Source organism: Ursus americanus, chromosome 16 (assembly GCF_024610735.1).
Source record: "Ursus americanus isolate L20-20 chromosome 16, mUrsAme1.1.p, whole genome shotgun sequence".
In the NCBI taxonomy this organism is placed as follows: Eukaryota; Metazoa; Chordata; class Mammalia; order Carnivora; family Ursidae; genus Ursus; species Ursus americanus.
Genome location: NC_142142.1, coordinates 19,315,048 through 19,335,869, shown reverse-complemented (window position 1 = coordinate 19,335,869; position 20,822 = coordinate 19,315,048). Strand labels below are relative to the sequence as shown.

The window sequence follows — 20,822 nt, the reverse complement described above, 5'->3', positions numbered from 1 at the left end:
TCTGATCACCAGTCGTAAAATTCCGGGGAAATGCAGGGTAACTTGAAGATTATTCATAAATTTGGTATTTAAAAGATCAATTCTGAGAGACAGTGGTTTCACTTCAAGTGCAAACCTGAATACGGGCGCTTCAGAAGCGAGGGCGGAGAGAGTAGACCGTCTCTCAATAATTAATTCAGGATTTGTTGTTATTTTTGCCGCTTGCGGACTATGACATCACTGGAAAATCTGAAATTACTCCCATTCCAGACCTCACTGAACTCTCGCGATACTAGAGCCCAGTGGAGCGCGAAACGCCGTGGGAGGGGCTGGGGTGAGATCAACTGACTTCCGGCCTGGCCGTTGTCTGGGTGGCGCGGTCGAGTCATCGCTGGGCCTCACCGCTTCGGTCTCCCATCCCTCCCCCCCGCCCCGGCGCGGGGGGTCGACCAGCCAAGTGGGGTGGGAGGCGATTCGGACCTTCCCCTCTGTTTCGCTCTGGCAGCTTCCTGGCCCCCCGCGCTGGGGTCTGGGGTCCTTTGGGCCCGCGAGGCCCGGTCTGAGGGGCCGGGGCCTACGTGGGCCCGCCGCTGGGCCCCATGAGGCATAGCCTGACCAAACTGCTGGCGGCCTCGGGCAGCGACTCCCCAACCCGCAGCGAGAGCCCGGCTCCGGCCGCGACCTGCTTGCTGCCCCCGGACCTGACCCGGGCGGCGGCGGCGGCGGCGGCAGCGGCAGCGGCAGCGGCAGCAGCAGAGGAGGAAGAGACGGCGGCGGCCGGATCTCCCGGCCGCAAACAGCCGCGCGGCGACGAGGGCGAGTCGGAGGCCGGGAGGGGGGGCCGCGGCGGCGTGGCCGTGCGCGCGCCCTCGCCGGAGGAAATGGAGGAGGAGGCGATCGCCAGCGTCCCCGGGGAGGAGACGGAGGACATGGACTTTCTGTCCGGGCTGGAACTGGCAGATCTGCTGGACCCCCGGCAACCAGACTGGCACCTGGAGCCCGGGCTCAGCTCGCCTGGGCCTCTCTCATCGTCCGGCGGAGGCTCCGATAGCGGCGGCCTGTGGAGAGGGGACGACGACGACGAGGCCGCGGCTGCCGAGATGCAGCGCTTTTCTGACCTCCTGCAGAGGCTATTAAATGGCATCGGAGGCTGCAGCAGCGGCACTGACAGTGGCGGCGGCGAAAAGAGGCGGAGAAAGTCCCCAGGAGGCGGCGGCTGCAGCAGCGGCAACGACAACAACCAGGCGGCGACAAAGAGTCCCCGGAAGGCGGCGGCGGCTGCTGCGCGTCTTAATCGGCTGAAGAAGAAGGAGTACGTGATGGGGCTGGAAAGTCGAGTCCGGGGTCTGGCAGCCGAGAACCAGGAGCTGCGGGCCGAGAATCGGGAGCTGGGCAAGCGCGTACAGGCACTGCAGGAGGAGAGTCGCTACCTACGGGCCGTCTTAGCCAACGAGACCGGACTGGCTCGCTTGCTGAGCCGGCTGAGCGGCGTGGGACTGCGGCTGACCACCTCGCTCTTCAGAGACTCGCCCGCCGGTGACCATGACTACGCTCTGCCCGTGGGAAAGCAGCAGCAGGACCTGCTGGAAGAGGACGACTCAGCGGGAGGAGTGTGTCTTCATGTGGACAAGGATAAGGTGTCGGTGGAGTTCTGCTCGGCGTGCGCCCGGAAGGCGTCGTCTTCTCTTAAAATGTAGGGTCAAGTAATCTGCTCTTTATCCGCGTTTACCCCTTTCAACTCCCTTACACCATGTAAAACACCTTAGTGGGACATCTTCACTGGACACATTTCAGAGGAGGAAAAAGTAATATTGAATCTTTAAGTGTTTAGCTAAAAGCATGAATGTGACACTGTAACCAACTCCTAATAATAACATGTGACTATTAAATCTCTCTGACAGTTTCTTTTTTAGGTGATTTCCTTCCTGCCAGGCTCCGTTGTAGGGGTTACAGAACAGTCGTTCCCGCCTCACAACCTGGTAAGGATCCATCTCTTCACGTAACGCTCATGCTCTGCTGCTTAGTCTACTTTAATGGGCAACATCTCAATTTGTGTGTGTGTGTGTGGGTTTTTTTTTTTTTTTCTTTTCTTTTTTCTTTTTTGGAAGGTGGGAGGGGAAATCTAATTTGGGCCCTGTCCACCCTGGAAACAGACTTGTGCTGGTCAATAATGTATTTTAAGATGCTTCTTCTGGTTGAAATAGCTGTTAATGTGTCCCCTTGTTCAGACTTGCGTGTACCTAGCTCTTCTGTCCCCAGTGTGGACATGGCCTTGGATGACATCGGTTCCCACTGTACACTGAAAGCTGCTAATAGAGATACAGTTTGGAGACAGTGAAACAGGTGAAGTTGAATGGAAGTTCCGAGTTGTACAAGGTGCAAATTGGAATTCCAGTTTTAGAGCAACTTTTTAGAGGTTGACAATAAGTATTTGGGGCTTGCACAAATGTGATAGTTATTTTGCTGGAGATGACAGAAATATCTTAAATATTTGGGTATGCCTTTTAGTTTTCAGTAGGAGATCTAGAAATACAATCTATTTAGAGTAAAAAAATTTTAATATCTCACCTTTAAAGAAGTTGGAAATTAACATGCATTTCTGTGTTAATTAATTGAAGGAGGAATAAGAATGGCTAATGAAATGTTTCTTTGAGGACCAGCACAGTGATTACCCTATCACTGATTATAAATAAATTGTTGAACACCTTACTTTTGTTGTATTAAAATTTTAGGTTAAATTTATGTATGATTAGTATTGAAGGTTGTGAAATGTGAATGAAAACGTGTAAAGTGAGGCTTCACAAAGAATCTTATTCTCCTTATTTCAAAGGTTTTTGTCCTATTTAAAAATAATTTTGAAAATTGAGTGGTTCTGGCTACTTAAGGACATGATTGACACTTTTTCCAAAGATGGGGCATATTCTTCTCTTGAAGTACTGTATTATTCATTGTCCAGTTGTATAGATTGAGTTACAGTGTCCTTCAGTGTAAGAGGCATTAAGAAATTCTTTGTGAAACATCACTGTTTGATAAAGTATATACATATTTAGCATCCTTGTTTTTCTTTGTGCTAAAGTGGATACAGCTGTTGGGGCAGAAGAGACGGGACCAGCTGCTGGCCACATTTCCTGCTTTATTTTAAAAGGTAGTATAAGAAATGAGGAAAAAGAGGTAATATCAGGGCTTCTGCTGTCTTTTATTTTACAATGTTCATAATTAAAAAAGTATTTTCCAGCAGTCCAAAGATGTAAGTTATCTTACACATGTTTTATTTTGTTGTTATTTGGTTATAAAAATGGAATCCTTGTTCTTGCACAACTGTAAATGTTTTGTTGCTAGATAACACGATTTGAGACCTAACTCGGTCTCTGGTTTCCAGTGCATTACAGCATATTTTGTAAAATCATCTACTGCACTTGAGCATGAATGGGTAGTAGCCAAATTCACAACCTGGAGTGATGAACCTGCTTATACCTAAGTGCAGGAGCAAGCCCCTCACAATGCAGCTGCATGGATTTTTAGTGCCTACTGAATTATATATATATATATATATTAAAAAAACCAAAAGTAGTTGGAAAAATTATTTGAAATGACTAATTTGTGCTATCTCTATGGAATATGTTAAATGTAGCTTTTTGAAAAAGAAGCCTTGAATTGAAATTTAATTAATACTTGAACATTTTGTATATATTTCTTTGTATATAATTTTGTGCAGTACCAATGACAAAAATATGGTGTCATAATAAAACCAGGTTTGTTGATCTTTCAGTTATGGGCTCAAAGAATTTATTCATCTCTAACATGACATTGGAAAATAATGGATGAAAATAGGAAAAATGATTGTTGTTAATGCTGACTATGGGTCTTAAAAGGTTCTGGAAGCAGTAAGTGTTTTTCTAAAATACCATTCCCTTGGAATATTTTCTTCTAATGTCAGTGCTTTTCCTGCATTATTTGAAGTTTGGGGCTGGGGAGAAACAGTAGTCAAAGCTTTCTGAATTGGGATGCTTTGAAAATTCCAAGTGTAGATTTTTAGGATGTCATTTTATAAATGGCAGTTTTTGGAAATACTTGACTAAGAACTTTTGAAAATGGAGATTAGTATCGCCTATTTTTAAAGCTGCTTTGTTAGGCTCCTTATGTTTTAAGTGTCTTTTCTTAGTTTCCATTTCATTCTCTTTTTTTTTTTTTTTCTTTTTCTAATTTTGGTGACTTAGTGATTTTGTCATTTTTTACATCAACTTCATGGTCTTGTTTTTACATGGTATTGCATGTATTTAGGACCTATCTAACAGGGGCTTTAAATAAATTTGATCATATTTATGTGTAAGCACATTTTACTGTAAATGTTTGGGTTTCTGAATTTACAACAGATCTGTTTATTTCAGTATGTAGTAAACAATATCTTAAAGTGTCCTATTCACTACTTGTTAATTAAAAAAAGTTATGATTAATATGAAACTGTTGTCTTACTATTTTTAGAATATTGTGTTCTGAATGATTAGTAGTTGGATAAAGGAGATTTCTGGAATATAATATGGATTGTTTTGAAATTTTAAGGTTTGGCTCTATTTACTGTAGAGGTTGAAAACAACTTAGTATTTGGGGAACCTTTTTTTCTTTCTTCCCTCATTGCCTCTATGGCAAAATGATACAGAATTAGTGTAAAGAGGTAACTTTTTGATATTTGTCTTCTGATGGTGACAGGAATTCATACATTAATTGAACTAACACATCATATTGACCTCCTATTTCTATCATATTGACTGTTTCTGCACTTTCTTGACCAGTCCTAACTAAAAAGTCCACGTTTGTTAAAATATAGTCACACCTCTGATATAATCCGACAAAAAGTGTTCAAAATATTTTAAATATTTGTGCATTTTGTAATCACTAAATTAATCTCTCTTTCTTCTCTTTAAACAGCTTAGCAGTGTCTGCAAAAACGAATCTTTTCCTACAACCTGTTAACTGACTGGACTGATGGTAACAAAGTAATTGTGGGAGCCATGTCGGTCAAAAATTTGGCATCTGCTGAAAAAAATGAATGCCATTTTCAAGTTCCCAAATTACTTCTATACTGATTTCACTTTCCAGATTTCACTTTCCAGAAATGGAGATATGAAAAGATTCTCTGGAATCCTTGAAAGACTTAATAGAAATACATGAGACTAAGTTAATTTTGGAACAAAATTATACTTTTTTTTTTTTTTTTTTTTGTCTTTCATGGGAGTGATACTCAGTTCTTTGCATACCTTTTAAAAATTGTAACCTTTGGAGAAGAGAACTATAGTATTTCATCAAGGAATATTAGATTCTTTACATAATCAGCACATTCTATGGAATTACATTTAGTGGAGTAGAATTACATAAACAGGCCATCAGGGATCACAAATCATATCATGAGTTTGTATTTACTTCCTGGAATTTGAGAGCTAATCTGAAGTACAGGCAGACCTTGCTGAGTAAAATATAAAAGTTAATGTAAAGTCCTTAACTATAAAGAGTAGTCTTTTTAAAATAGATGCATTGATTTGTCTTGTGTATCTTTGAAAAAATTGATTATGGTTAAATATGTGAGTAGTTAATTGCAATTCAGGGTAATAGGATGTTTGCATTCTGAGGTTTTGGCTTCTTGAGTTTTCTCTGAATACTTGACACTTTTTTGACTATTTTGAGGTTTCTAATGAATGGTATCCTAGTTTCTGTTGTTATATATTAAAATGTCTCTAGTGTTATGTAAGGGCTTTAGTATTCTGGATGATGGGGAGTGGTTTTTTTTTTCCACATAATATGGTTGTTTTACTTAATTGAAACATTTTTCCAGTTTATTACAAGTGTGAAAAAACACTCAACTCTGGATTGTTTTATTTCATTTTCGTTGGATTATGTTAATACATTCTTTCATCTGGTCTAGACTGAGTCATTTTATTTTATTGACTCATTGGGAAGTGTGCAGATCAGAGAGGTGGGAGGGGTAGGATAAATCATCGGCCCAGGATGATTTATCATAACTATACAGTTTGGTTATTGTATGATATTATACAAAACTTATTAAATCCACTGTTTCTTGTAATCTAAATTTAGTCAGTGTGATGCATGGCCGCAAAGAGCATGCCCAGTGGCTTATGCCTGACTATGGATGCTCCTACAGTACAAACACTACAGCTGGTTGTAATTCTACAACCAAAGATATGGTGTTAACACTAGTTGGTGACAATTACTCCTTTGATAGAATAGAGTGATTCACTGATAATGAGTAATCACCTTTAAAAATATGTGATCACCTAGTTCACTTGTTTAAGGTCTCACTAATTTAGTCAGATTTTTAAGCTATTCTTGAAAGTTGAATAGGCAGTAAAATACTTCCCACACTCATTATCAATACGAAGTTTTGAGACCCTCCCAAATGTTTATATTTGTGTTTTCTTCAGAAACCAGGTAGTTACTATCTAAGCTAGGGATCAAAAAGGGGAGGTCTTCCATTAGAAACTTGTAGAGTGTTTTGTGTGGCCAGCACAGTATTTTTCACATATTTGAAGTTGAATATCTTAATCCTCTGGCAGTCACTTGTTACTGTCTTACAATACCAGACTACTCTCAGTTCTGACGTAGACTACAAATGGTAATTTACTTTGTTCTGAAATGCAGAAAAATTAAACCGGAGATAATTTAAGTTCTATTCAGAAAGTAAGTAACTATCATTAGGAATATAAATCATGCAATATTAGAGAAAAATGGATTTTTAAAAAAATACATAGGTTAATAGAAAGTTGCTTGTGAACTTGCCTTTGCCTTTTTCATTGCTTTGGTTACTGATAATAGTATTTTTATTCCTTTTTTACAAACTTTCCCTGATTTATAGACATTTAAGATTTCGTAGAGCCATTTCCCCACTTTTTAAAAGGAAACCAGTTTACAGTGGACTTTAATTTTTGTAGTTTTGTTGACCCAAAATAATTTTTGTTGAAAATTATTTTGCTTAATATTCAATCTAATGGCATTTTGAAAAATCGTGTAGTTGTGTTAATATGCACAGATTTGATTTTTATTGGTGGCCCAACTTTTCTTTACCCTGTGCCTCTGAATTTTGCATCTTTGCTGTATACCCACCGAGGTCAGTTTCCTAGACCCCTCTGGCTTTTAATGTTCTATAGTTTAGGGTTTACAAATTAATATCCGAAGTACAGTATGAGACCTCTTCTTTAAGGCTGGATAACTACACCAAGTAAATTGTAAGACTGATTTAGTTTGTTTAGTATGACTGAACTATTAAAAACTGTCTTCCAATGACTGAGGCAGTGTTCTTTAGGTCTTAGCTACAAATAACTGTTCCCTAAATTGTAACACAGATCATTGCAAGTTTGTATGTATTTACCTGCCCCCAACCAAAAATTTTGGTAAAGTAGATTTGTAGCAATAGATGTAAAATAATATGGTCTTTTGCATACGTTGCCCATTTTTACTAATTGAAAAGATGATTTAAAAAATACGTGGCAGAGGACAGATTCTAGAAAAGAAACCTTTTTGGTTACAGAAACCCTTGAAAACTCTTCTATTTATAGATGGTATTATGCTAGGAAACATAAGAAAACAATTTGTACTAAATTACCAATTTAGTTATGTCAGTGGCTTTTGAATTATCCAAGTTGATAGCACCATTCTTTTTTAAGGAGTCTAATTTAGTAATTTGGGTTTCTTATTTTTGAAGTCAGGAATTAACTTCTAATTTTTTTCTCTGCTGTGTAAGTAGAACTCTCCTTTAAACAAAAATGATAGACTGTAGATAGAAGTGTGTAATTTTGGGTCAGAGAGCTTTAAGTAAAGCATATTCATTATAGAAAGCAAAAAATTCAGAAAGAAAACAAAAAGAAAAATCACCCCTAATTCTCTAACCCAGAGAATAGTCATAGCAAAATATAGATTTTTTTGCCTCCTAATTGGGATCATTTCATATATAAATTTGCTAGGGAATACATTTTAAGGTACTTGTTGAATATCAGCTTTGCTTTCTGAAAAATTTAAAATATTTTGTTAATGTCATTTGCATTTTAAAATCTTTAGCTGGACTGCTTGCTCTCTGAAAGCCTGTTTCATTTACGAGGCTGCCTTTTCTAGGTGACAAGCTAAATTAAATTCTCCTTTCATATAATTAAGTAGTAATTATATGAATAAATATAAGAATAAAATATATGAATAAATGAGTATTTAACAGATATGTCACTATATTTGAAAGGAATAATTAAGATGCTTGTGAATATGATCTGGGATGGCACTTATTTTATTTCATATGACTGGCTTATTTCATAAGGAAGTGTTGGTCTCTACATCTATATTGCCAGTACTATAGCCATTAGTCACATGTGGCTAAAAATTTAAATTAGTTTAAAAATTCAGTTATCCAGTTGGACTAGTTACATTTCAGGTGCTCAGCAGCCACATATGGCTAGTAGTCAATATTGTCAGTCATGTATAAAACATTTCCATCATCACGTAAAGTTCTGTTGGACAATGCTGATTTAGATCCTAAAAAAATGGTTTAAAGAACTGAGATAAAAAGTTTTACAAAGGGGAACACAAAAGGTCACTTCAAAAATTTAAATGATCTATCTTGGGAAACAAGGAATATTAGAGTATGGTATTTCAGAAAACAAAACTAGGAACAATAGGACGAGTATGGCTACCATTTAAGTGCTACCATTTATGTTGGCTACTGTGTTAGTCAACTTCCATATATTATGTAAATACCAATCTTGAGTGAGGTTACTGAAGAAACTGAGGACCAGAGAGGTTAACTTGCTTAACATCACACAGCTGAAGAGGCCTGGGTAGGTGATTCCAAAAACAGTGTCCCATACTAAATGGAAGCTTCAAAGGTAGAATTTGCCTCAGTCTTCCAAGAATATAGCTTTCCAAAGACAAATAAGAGGACTCTTGAAGAAGTTAGCTGTATCATTGTATCACTGTATCCGCTATATCAGTGTATCAGCTGTAGCTGAGTCTACCATCTTTCAAGACTATTGGCATTGATTCCTCTGTGGAGGAAGGTTGTTAAATATGTTATAAATTTCTATGGATTAATAATACCTATGGAAACTGAATAGGGAAAACGAAGTGAGCATTTGCTGTAGTGAACTAATTCTCATCCCCACCTCTCATTTTCATTCCTGCTTGGATTCTTTATGAGGTCTTCAGTAAAACCTGCTGTATGGTTATTTTTCCTGTAACAGACCAAAATATGCTTATGTAAAGGAGTGGAGCAAGCAAAGTAGAAGAGAATATTGGGCAAACTAGAGAAGTTATGCTCTTGTTTAAGGGGGTAGCCCTTACTAGTATTCAGCCTTTGGTTGCTGCTCTGTGTAGCCTTACGTTATAGGTCCCAGAACTGTACCTCATGTGATTAAAAGTCTATGTTTATTCATACACCAAACACTTCTTCATACATTAACAATTTTATTTTTGTGTACACATTTAACAGTCACTGAATTTCTAGGCCCGGTTCAGGTAACTGAAGGGCCTTTATAATTAGTTTATATTGTCTAGATCCAAGGTATGCTGCAAACATAGTCTGGAGCAAAATGGGAAATAACATCTTTCTAAAGACAGGCTTAGAAATCCTCGTCCAGTAAGTTAAGATGTTTCCTTTCTCTGGTAGCGGGGCTGACTCATACCTATAAGAAAACATTGAGACAGTTCTCTAGAAAACATAGTGTATCAAATGGCAAACCCATGTATAATATATATTAACCCGAGAAGTCTTAAGATAAAAAGATAAAAGTAGTTTAGGTAAAGATTAAGTTAATTCAGTTATTCTCTTTGATGTCTATTGGTCCTTAAAACTGTATTTTTGTTTTCTTTTGTCCCTTTCTCCATTTCACCTCTGAAGGCTCATACAGCTTAGATTGATATGAGTTCTGTCAGAAAATAACTGAATTATACTGGCTTACAGCCAAACATTTTGTGATGGACTTTTCCTTTAGTGGAACTGCTCAAACTCTAAGAACACTGAGCATATAATTACCTATCATGTTAGGCATAGTACTGTTTGTAGCTCTGTGGTTGGCATTCAGTACGCAAGTTAAAGAACCTAAACTACATATGCAAGAAGTATGATGGGATCAACTTCTAGAACTGTTTTCAAATTCTTGAGAAGTAATATTACTTACAAGAAAAAAAAGTCTTAACTCTTTCAAATTAAAAAACATCACCTTAAAAAGCAGAAAATGTATCTGCTATTTTAATTTGTGCATTTTCTAGGTAATAGCTTAAATATTGTTAAGTTTTTCACCGAATATGAGAAAACAATCTTACCTGGCTGCTAGGCCACCATTCATAGGTATAGCCAAGATAATAGGGTACAGACCACCAAAAACAAGACCAACCAATCCACCCCGTGTTATGGTACAGGTTTCACAATTCAAATCACCTAGGAAATAAATCAGTTCTGAAAATGAAGGTCATGATAGTCAAGCAAACATGATATAAAGAATACAAGGTCATCTTAAAAGTGTCACAGATACTCAATTTTTTAGGCAGCAAACACAAATCTATAAGGCATGTTCGAAGGTATCATTATATGTACAGATAACCTAAAATAGCCAGGAATAAATGACAGCGGATTTTTAATCTCAGTTTGTACTGCTTTTACCTTTCTGCACTTGTATTGGCAAACCTGAGCTAATGTATTTCTGTCTGTAGAAAACTTTTAATCCATGGGAATTTTTAAAAAATAATTTGTACTTCATCTTATGTTTTTACATTTTATAGTGTGACTTTTTATAAAATTTTTTATTCATTTCCAAGTTAGTGTAAGCTATATTAAAAATAGCTAAGTTAATAACATGTTTTACTCAGTCTGTTCAGTTCACTGGGTGATAGGTTTCCCTAGGTCATAAAAATTCTATACTGATCATGGGGAGTAAGCAAAATACTCATCCAGTTTAAACCAATTTGGAACAGCACTTAATTTAAATGGACTGTCTTTCTTCCATCCCACCATCATCTGTGGTAATAATATTTTTATGTGAAAGTAGTGAATAGCCATACTGTGCTGCCCTTTATTGCCCTTCACAGATAATGCATTTTTTTTTTAATTGAAGGTTTGTGGCAACCCTGTTTTGGTCAAGTCTGTAGGCACCATTTTCCCAGCAGCATTTGCCCACTTCATGTCTCTGTCACATTTTGCTAATTCTCATAATATTTCAAACTTTTTCATTATTATTATATTTGTTATCATGATGTGTAATCAGTGATTACCATACACTGGAAGCTCAAATGATGGTTAGCATTTTTTAGCAATATTTTTTAAGGTATGTACATTGGTTTTTTTAGACATAATACTATTGCACCCTTTAAACAGACTATAACATATTGTAAACATAACTTTTATATGCACTGGAAAACCAAAAAATCATTTGACTTTACTGCAATATTCACTTTATTGCAGTAGTCTGGCAAATCTGCAATATCTCCACATACGGTAAACTATCAAAAGTCAAGTCTCCATATATTTGATAATTCTTGTACATACATTTAGTGCTTTGAGAGATTCACTATGTAAATAGACTCTTCTTCCTATAAGTGTTTTCTCTTTTGAGGGACTTCTCTAAATTTTTTTTAAAAGTAAGGCAGCATTAAGTTTGTGAATATTTCCTACTTTAAGTACTGTGGGAAAGGTAAGTTAGAAAAAGGAAAGTATTTAGAACTGCCATGTATGTGTGTATTTTACTTGTACTGAAGACTTTGCTAATATGAGCCGCCACTTTACACAGGCTAGCAAGTTTCAGTCTTATCCCTGCACTGACTACAATGACAGCATATAGCTAGCTACCTGATGTTAATATTTAAGGATTAATGTAAGGTACAAATTATATATAGTAAAGCAAATTCTGGTGATGGTGAAATAGAATTTACCTGTATTCAGAGGTAAACTTACAAAACCTTTGTAAGATACATGCGCAGTCAAAAATGGGATCACTGCCATTGGTAAGCCAGCAGCTATACGAGCCTGTGTCACATTTAAGATGCGTCGAAAAAGACTATTTGCTATTAGACCACAGAGACCAGCATTAAGTCCAACATATGTTGATCCATGTTCAAACAGATTCCTGAGTGGTGACAAAAAAGAGAAAATTTTGGGAGGTACTATATTTTGTCTGTGAGCTGTGCAACATTTCTGGTATATGTTATAGGATTCAATAGGACATTAGGAATAACAGGATACAACATTTATCCCTTATAGCTCCATAAAACAAAAATCTTTTTAAAGTGTTTTACGTACAGATTTGCAGCCTGAAGGGAAACTGGTCAATACTTAAGGATAGCGTGATACATTCAGATTTTGCTAAATGTATTTTGCAATTCTGCAAAAGATACCAGTATAGAAATTTCTCCCCCAACTGTAACAGGGCAGAGCTTCTGAAGAGTCTGATATGAATGCCTCTCCTTTGGGCGCCCACAATACCCAATACTTACCTGTCTAGCACAACAGATGATAAGGTGGTACTATCTTACAATCACTGATTTATGTCAGGCTTCCCCACTAGTCTTCAAGTAAGTAACTAGAAGATAGTGGATACAAAGATATATTCATCTTGGTTTCAATAGCACCTGACACCTAAAAGGCATTCAGTAAGGTGGAGTAAATTATGTTTCACTTTCACTTTACCCTGAAGCATTAGAGTCAGGATGGGGGGTGGAGGAGTACTAACGTTTAAGGGATACTCTATGCTAGGTACTTTACAACAATCCACTGAAATAATGAATAAATTAATGTCTGAGTGACTAAGTGGTAGAATTGGTTTTTAGTCAAGGTGTATATGAGTTTTAAAATGCACATTCTGTGCTTTCTTTAGTTTTGGAAAAAATAATAATGCTAGATACTGAAAGTACTCCAAACTCTTCAGCCTACCACTTTTTTTTTTTTTTTTTTTTACCACCTGCCTTGCCATCTACAACACAGGCATCAGTCTCTTAAATTCCTCATTATTTATTTAGCCAGACTAGCCACACAATACCCCCCTAACTTCTATGGTTAACACTCATCTTAAAACAGCTTTTCTAGGAATTCCTAACAGAGCTTTCTAATTGTATAAAGCATTACTTTTCTTACCTGTCACTTTACAATCATAATGGTGCTTGTCATTCAATCATTCAGCACCTACTACATGCAGCAGACTTGATGCTGAAGTCACAAAAAATTATCTTCTACCTTCAGTATTTTCATAGTTTATTATTGGAGGATGAAAGACACGTGAGCATGAGATAAAAAAGAAATCTACTGAAATGGTAATGGAAGTACAAGAGAGAGGCAGTCGAAAAACTTCGGGTACACAAGATAATATTTAAAAAGTGAGGAGAGCCTAGAGAACCTACCAATCAATAACAAAAGAAAACAGATGAATGTGAAAGATCTATGTATTTTTGTGGGCACTGAGGGAATGGGAAACTTGAGCACTTCTGAAATTGTTATAACAATCCTGTGAAATACATATTATCTCCATTTTAGTCCTAGCAACCAAATGCTCAAAGGTAAATAGTTTGCCCATATACATTTTTATATATTACTATATTAATATAATTATTTTGAATATATAAGTTATATACTGATGTGAAGTATTTTAAAAACTTATATGTAAATAAAAAGGAGTGCAACTAGAATCTGAATAGCAAAGTTTATGGTCTCCCAAATTTTAATTTCCTGTGGCTTAGTCACATTATTTAGTTAATTCAGTAAGTACAAAATTGTTATCTAACAGCTCCTTTGCAAGTCAGTTTTCCAAAAAAGTGGAAACTCATGAATGTTTGGCAAGACACACACGTTTAATACAACTAGACACATGAATGAAACACATGAACTATAAGATCATATTTAACAAGTGGCAATGAAATATATGGTATATACAATTATTTTGTAGTTCAGAAAGTGAGATGTTTGATATTAAAGTTTCTACACCTAAGGACTTTTCAAATAACTATTAAGCATATCAAATGATAAGGCAAGAAGAGGTGAGGATTCAAACTTAGGAGAACAAGTATAAGAAGATAGGAACATGGGAAAATAGGGAATAAGGCAAAGATAAGGAGACACTCATCTGCTCTGTTCAGGTGCCAGTGTTTGAGAGCAATTTATTACTTCCAAACTAAAGCTTACTTTGCAGTTCCAGCTTATTTCCCCACTGCTTCTCCATTCTAATTTGGTGAAAGTACCAGTGATATAGCCTGCTCTTTTCAAAGCTGCCACCATCTCTATTCCTTATGTCTGTCTGGCGTTCTACCTTACTGACCTGGAACCATGGACACAGGCCCCCCCACCTTTTTAAAAAGATTTATTTATTTATTTGACAGAGACAGTGAGAGAGAGAACACAAGCAAGGGAGTGTGAGAGGGAGAAGCAGGCTTCCCACCGAGCAGGGAGCTCAATGCGGGGCTCGATCCCAGGACCCTGGGATCATGACCTGAGCCGAAGGCAGATGCTTAACGGCTGAGCCATCCAGGCGCCCCAACACAGGCCCTCTTGTACTTGAAAAGTTTGTTATCTACCTCAGGAAAATAACAAAAGGGATGTACAATGTGTGTGTGGTAGGGGAAGAGCTGTAGGACATACAGCTTATGAAATCTCACCAAGTTCTTATTGCTGCCCTGGGTTTATAGGTTCTCTCTCATTGAGAGGGTAAGTGGCAGCAAGACTGGAATTTACTTAGGGCAATAAGATTATAATTCCAAAATGTATTTCAAATCCTTCAAACCCGTACCATCACCACTTCACCAAGATTACTATATGAGTTTTCCTACTGGTCGTCTTTTTTTTTTCTCTCCTACCTTAAATCTATTTCCCAAAAGCAACTGGAATGTTCTTTAGAAATGTTAGCTGGATCATATTACTCCCTGCTTAAAACTCTTCCCGTTCCTTCAACCTTATGCCTACTTCCCTGTACTTCCAGTAACACTGGTTCCTCAGATATGATCAACTCTTTGCTAGCCTGTGGGCATATGCCAACCCCTCTGCCTGAGATACTGTCCCTCCAACCCCTCCCTAGGCTGGCTCCTCTTTTTTTTTATCCTTTTTGGCCTCATAATTTCTCTTTCAATGGAATCTAGTCAGAGTGGTCTTCTTGCTAAGGAAGTGCACTATAGTTGACTCAGTGTTGTCCTCAAATATCAGTATGGTTCCCATATAGCCTTTTTCTGTTTAATGATAAAATCTTTTAGCCATGATCCCATTTCTCTGGTATTCATTGTCTAGTTATGTGTTACATAGCACTCTCTTGGACCGTTAGACATAATAATAGAAATGCATTGACAAGACAGTTTAAAAGCCATCTTAAAGGTCTGTTATTTAGATGAGTCCATAAATGTTCACATTTAACAGTACTCTAAGTCAAATGGAATAAATGGGAATGATCATATAATTAGATCCAAAAACATGATGAAGTCTAGCCTCATCTTCAAGCAAAATGGTTAATCTTTCTTGGTCTCAGGTTTTCTCAATAAGGCAAGAAAAAGCTCAGTTTCCTTCTGATGTTCTATGTTATTTATATTCAACCAAATAAATGTGAGATAATGAACCAATACTGAAAATCCACCTGGTAAAAAATATTTTTAAATTAAGAAGCAATCTTACCTTTCTGCTTCTGGGAGTTGGTTAATTTTTCTGGTTATGATATTGAAAATTAAGTCTTCCTTGACAGTATCATCTGGTTCATGATTTTCCATCTTGAGCCTTAAAATATTTTTCAATAATATATATCTACAGAAAAACAACAAAAGGCTTATAAAAAGCTTTATAAATACCATTAAATATTTCATTTAAAAAATTAACTATAGTTTGAATGATAATCTGAAAAATCAGTGCATACTCACCATACCAAAAAAATATATTCTAAGTGAAACAGACACCAGAACATGAAAAACAACCCATAAAGCTTCTAGGAAATACAGAGTATCTTTATAACCCTTAAACATATTTCTTAATTTGCAAATAGCACTGAACATAAAACTAATATTAAAATTAAGAACTTGTGTTGATCAATAGATACTATAAAGATAAGCCAGTGTGGGAGAAAATATCTGCAATATAACTGACAAAGGAGCATTTAGTACCCAGAAAATGTAAAGTGCACATCATCAAGAAAAAGGCAGGCAACCCAACAGAAAAACTAGCAAAAGGTTTGAACATGTACTTTCACAAAGAGGGAAACAAACAGCCAATAAACAGAAAATACGCTTAACCTCATTATAAACAGGGGAAAAAATTTAAAACACAGTGAGATAGCAATACCTAGGTTAGCTAAATTAAAACCTGACAATTTCAGTTACTGGCAAAAATGTGGGGTAACTGAAACTCTCATGTGCTGCTGGTAGAAGTGTACATGGTACCCACTTTGGGTATAACCACTTTGGAAAAGAATTTGGTATTATTTAGTAGGTAGAAGAAATATATTACCAATTTCACTTATTGGTATACTCTAAAGTAGAAATCAGCAAAATTTCTCTGAAGGGCCACATAGTTAATATTTTAGGCTTTGCAGATCACACATGGTCTTTGTCAAATAGGCCAGTAGTTTCTTGATCCCTGCACTAGTTGGAATCAATGCAGAGTAAGGTGAATGGTGAGTTTTAATCCAATATTTAGCTCATTAAACAAGATTTCAGGGTAGCAAAGTTAAAAGCAAAAGTTCACAACTGCAAAATACAACATTGTTTTATGAAATTAGATTTTCATAGTTATCTATTTGCTACAAGATTAATTTACAACACTGATTTACTGCTGGGTACCTGTTAGATATAAGAGGTCATTGGGAACATGTTAAGTGAGATTTCATATCCTTAGGCTTAAAATTAGTAAGTACAATGTAGACTTAGAAATTTACATCTAGGTTTTCTGGACTCAAACTTCTTGAGGGCCTTGGTTGCAATTCCAGGACAAACACAATCTCTGCCCTACAGGTGCTGTGAATGATTCTGCTTATGTGTTGCAGGCCGGTGTGTGTACATAAATTCAGTATACTCAGAAAGTGTACGGTGTATATGTTAGAGGCAGAGGGGTGTGTGTGTGTGTAGAGACACATAAATACAGTATATTAGAAAGTGTACGGTGGATATGTCTGAAATAGAAGAAGTTATTTCCTCAGAAAGTCCTGCCTAATGTTATCACTAGTTTTCTGTTATATGCTCTGCATATTGGCGAGGTTTCGAGTTCTGTGAACTATTTCTAAGGTGTAGCTATTAAAAGTCTCCCTTAATTCGGTAGAAGTTTGACACGGCAGCCTGCAGTAAGTTGTGTCTCTTATTAATAATAAGTCCTAATCCAAGATAATGCCACTTTTAAATACTACAGACATTTCAAAAGGCTTTTGCATTAGCCAGCTCACGTCCCTCAGGGTAACTATGAGACAATGAGTCAAGTGGGGACTCTGAAAATTGTTAGGCCAAGGTCACTCTGGATATTGGCAGTAAAACCTGGGTTAAATTCAAGCGCAGACGTTTATTTTTTCTCTTGGATTAACTTAAATGTAAGATCTTTTCTTCTAGGGTGGAAAGTGAAGAGATAGTAGGTGCCGTCTCCCCTCCCCCTCTTCCGACCCAGTCCCGGGATCTCATCCCCGCGCGGCTGGTGAACAGCATGTCACTGCGCTGTGCTTCTCCAGATACCCGGGCATTTACTCTTTTTCCCGGGATGCCAGTACCTTATGCTCTCCTCACAGCAGTCGGTGCCTCCGCGGCCACGCCGGGGCTCACTCCAACCTTTGCTCTCCTACCCTGAGCGCAGCCATCTTTGGCTGACACGTGACTAGAGTCGGGCAGGCGCGGGGGCGCTGCCGCTGATTGGACTCCCAGGACGTAGATTGCCTAACCCGGCGACTTCCTGCGTAGGGGCTTCCTGCCGAGGGAAGTGCTGGGGTGGTGGGCGAGGGGTTTCGGGGAGCGCGGAGGGTACACTTTACATCCTACCCCTGTCTTCCAGTACTGAGCCTGTGGAAATTGTGAAATTTTTATTTCCTGCCCCTTTCACGGAAGACCTACCTTGGACGCATTACCCCAGTTCCTGGCCGATAGAGCCTACCTCATGTGTTGACATATGGGGTATATGGAAACTGCACAGCCCTCGGCATACGATGGGTACTCAGTTAAAAAAAAGTCGAAAAGGAGCTGAGGTTTCTTGGTTCCATCGGTTTTTTATTCTCCCTACCATCTTAAACTCCCTGTGCTATTTTATAATCTGGCTAATTGTCTCACCACACTCTGAGCCCCTCAAGAGTAAGCAAGAGCTTTTTCTGAGGATCGCTCGTGCCCTGCCAAGTACTGCTTATAAAAACAGGTTTGGGTGAGTGCGGTGAAAGAAAAACTAGAGAGCGAGGGAGCTAGTGGCTTCATAAGTCAGAACAATTGAGAACCAAAGTTTTGGAACAAGCGTCTGAAGACCTCTCAGTTCTTATCCCCACAGCTTCTTATCTATAAAACGGGGGACGGGGAGGAGGTAACACTCACCTTGATTATTGTGTAACGTTGTGAGGATCCTAAAAGTGCTTATCAAGTTTACTTTGGGAACCACTGAGCTTTATCAAGGAGAAAGTGGTATTCCAGGTAAAGGGGGAAATTTTCATTGGCGAGGTGAGCAGAAGAGCACCCAAAACTCCTTTGGCTGCGAGGAATTTATCCAATGTCAAATCGTCACTTGTCAGTAAACCAGAAAATTAAAACATATCCTGAGATTCCGAGGAAGAAAGGCAGCATATGCCCCAACTGGAAAGTTTCCGAGGTAAATGCAGGGACAGTTTGAGAAAAACCGGTTTATTAAGATGCTAACTATAACATGTGTCCGTGAGCATATGAATACTTTGTTTCCATTTTATAATCTTATTCCAATTTAATTTTTAATGGCTTGAAGCTTATTTTGAAATTTATAAATGTTCATTGTACAGTATCTATAGCATGTCATTCTGGAGTAATAAAAGCAATTTAGTATATTGAGATTTTATTAAAAAATCAGTTCTCCACAAGACAAGAAGAAATGTCCATTTCATTGAAGTTCTCAAATTATTAGCTTAGGTTGTTCCTTATTAGCCTTTAAAACCTGTAGAATCTGTAGTGAGGTCACATCTCTCTTGATAATTGTCATTTGTATCTTTTTTTAGTGTTTGATCAGTTTGGCTAATGGTTTATTATTGGTTTGATTTTCTCAAGTAACTAGGTTTTTTTTTTTTCATTGCTTTTTTCCTGTTGTTTTCTGTCTTCAATTTGATTGTTTTCTGCTCTGATCTATATTATTTGTTTTCTTTTTCCTACCTGGGATTTAAGTTGCCCCTCTATTTGTAATTTCTTAAGGATGAAGCTGAGGTCATTTGATGTGAGATCTTTTTTTCCCCCCTAACATATGTGTTTAGTGGTATGAATTTCCCTCCAGCTACTGTTTTAACTGTGTCCCACAGGTTTTGAAATGTTTATTATTTTGATTTGGTTCAAAACACCTTCTAATTTCTCTTTGCTTTTTTCTTTGACCCATGAGTTATTTAGAAGTGTGTTAGTTTTCTAATAGTTCCAATTTTGGGGGGTACTTTTCTGTTACAAATTTCTAAATTCCCTTGTGGTCACAGAATATAGTTTGTATGATTTGAATCCTTTAAAATTTGTTGATGTTTATAGCCCAGATTCTGGTCCATTGTTGATAAACACTCCATGTATGATCAAAAAGAATGTATATGCTGCTGCTGTTGTGCCAAGTGTTCTAAACCATCAGTTATCACAAGTTGGTTGATAGCATTGTTTAAGACTTTTTTATCCTTTCTCAATTGCTACGAACTTGTTCTATCAATTACTGAGAGGTTATTGAAACCTTCAACTATTAAGGAAATTTTCCTATTTCTCCTTTCATTTCTAACAGCTCTTGCTTCATGTATTTTGAAGCTCCACATGAAATGATTAAACATTTAGGATAAACTGATTCCTCTATGATTATGAAATAACCTTCTTATTTCTTGGTAATATCTTTTGCTTTGCAATTTACTTTTCCTAATATTAATATAACCACTACAATAGCTTTTTCTGATTAGTGTTAACATAACATAGTTTTTCCCATCCTTTTGCTTTTAACCTGTTTGCGTCTTTATGTTTAATGCAGGCTTTAAAAAAAAAGATGTTATTTATTTATTTGAGAGAGAGAGTGAGAGAGAGAGCGAGAGAGCCAGCAGGAACAGGGGGAGAGGGAGGGGCAAGGGAGAAGCAGACTGCTGGCTGAGCAGGACCCTGGCATCATGACCTGAGGCAAAAGCAGCTGCTTAACTGACTGAGCCACCCAGGCACCTTAATGCAGACTTCTTATACGCAGTATATAACTGGATTTTTAAAATCTAAATTGACAGTTTCTGACTTTTAATGAAGGAGGTGTTTAGGCCATTTATATTTATATGATTTTTATATCCCAGAGTTAAAAATCTATCATCTTGAAATATCTTTTCTGTTTCTCCTGTTTTACATTCCCCTTTCCTTCTACTTTTTTTTTATTTTGGTTTGTTTTGACTAATTGAATTTTTTTATTCCATTTTATTCATTTTGCTGGCCTATTAGCTACAATTCTTTTAAATAATTGCAATGATTGCTTTAGCATGTGTAATATACATCTGTTTTAGTTTCCTCAGGCTACTGTAAGAAAATACCAGAAACTGGGTGGCTTACAACAACAAATTTATTTGCTCACTGTTTTGGAGGCAAGAAATCTGAAATCAAGGTATTGGTAGGATTGGTTTCTGTTGGAGGTGTTGAAGGACAATTTGTTCCATGCTTCTCTCCTAGCTTCTGGTGGTAGCTGACAATCCTTGTTGGCACTTGGTGTCTCTTGTCAATGC

General features: G+C 37.5%; 2 protein-coding genes across 12 annotated transcripts; one reads left to right on the top strand and one right to left on the bottom strand.

The window, feature by feature from the left end:
* Positions 1 to 309: 309 nt before the first annotated feature.
* On the top strand, positions 310 to 5,897 carry CREBZF (CREB/ATF bZIP transcription factor). 11 transcript variants are annotated; one of them, XM_045815575.2, is made up of 4 exons: positions 311 to 1,672; positions 1,881 to 1,958; positions 3,056 to 3,124; positions 4,906 to 5,897. In XM_045815575.2, exons 1-2 carry the CDS (start codon positions 579 to 581, stop codon positions 1,894 to 1,896), a joined length of 1,110 nt encoding a protein of 369 aa, XP_045671531.1. In that variant the 5' UTR covers positions 311 to 578; the 3' UTR covers positions 1,897 to 1,958; positions 3,056 to 3,124; positions 4,906 to 5,897. The 11 variants fall into 11 exon arrangements, with proteins under 11 accessions (XP_045671533.1, XP_045671531.1, XP_045671527.1 ...); XM_045815571.2 differs by adding an exon at positions 3,749 to 3,863 and having other exon boundaries at positions 1,881 to 3,124; XM_045815569.2 differs by lacking the exon at positions 4,906 to 5,897 and adding an exon at positions 3,749 to 4,172.
* TMEM126A (transmembrane protein 126A) lies at positions 4,148 to 15,721 on the bottom strand. Its single transcript, XM_087868203.1, has 4 exons — positions 15,602 to 15,721; positions 11,893 to 12,086; positions 10,291 to 10,405; positions 4,148 to 9,650 (listed from the first exon to the last, which is right to left on the bottom strand). The coding sequence occupies exons 1-4, from the start codon at positions 15,691 to 15,693 to the stop codon at positions 9,458 to 9,460; spliced, it is 594 nt and encodes a 197-aa protein (XP_087724329.1). The 5' UTR covers positions 15,694 to 15,721; the 3' UTR covers positions 4,148 to 9,457.
* Positions 15,722 to 20,822: the final 5,101 nt, after the last annotated feature.

What these genes read in the sequence shown, in the direction of transcription:
- CREBZF (XM_045815575.2), top strand. Translation starts at nt 579, where the DNA reads ATGAGGCATAGCCTGACCAAACTGCTGGCGGCCTCGGGCAGCGACTCC.
- TMEM126A (XM_087868203.1), bottom strand. Translation starts at nt 15,693, where the DNA reads ATGGAAAATCATGAACCAGATGATACTGTCAAGGAAGACTTAATTTTC. An exon ending in CAACTCCCAGAAGCAGAAAG is followed by an intron (nt 12,087 to 15,601) that starts GTAAGATTGCTT and finishes GTCACCACTCAG; the next exon opens with GAATCTGTTTGAACATGGAT. An exon ending in AAGTTTACCTCTGAATACAG is followed by an intron (nt 10,406 to 11,892) that starts GTAAATTCTATT and finishes TTTATTTCCTAG; the next exon opens with GTGATTTGAATTGTGAAACC.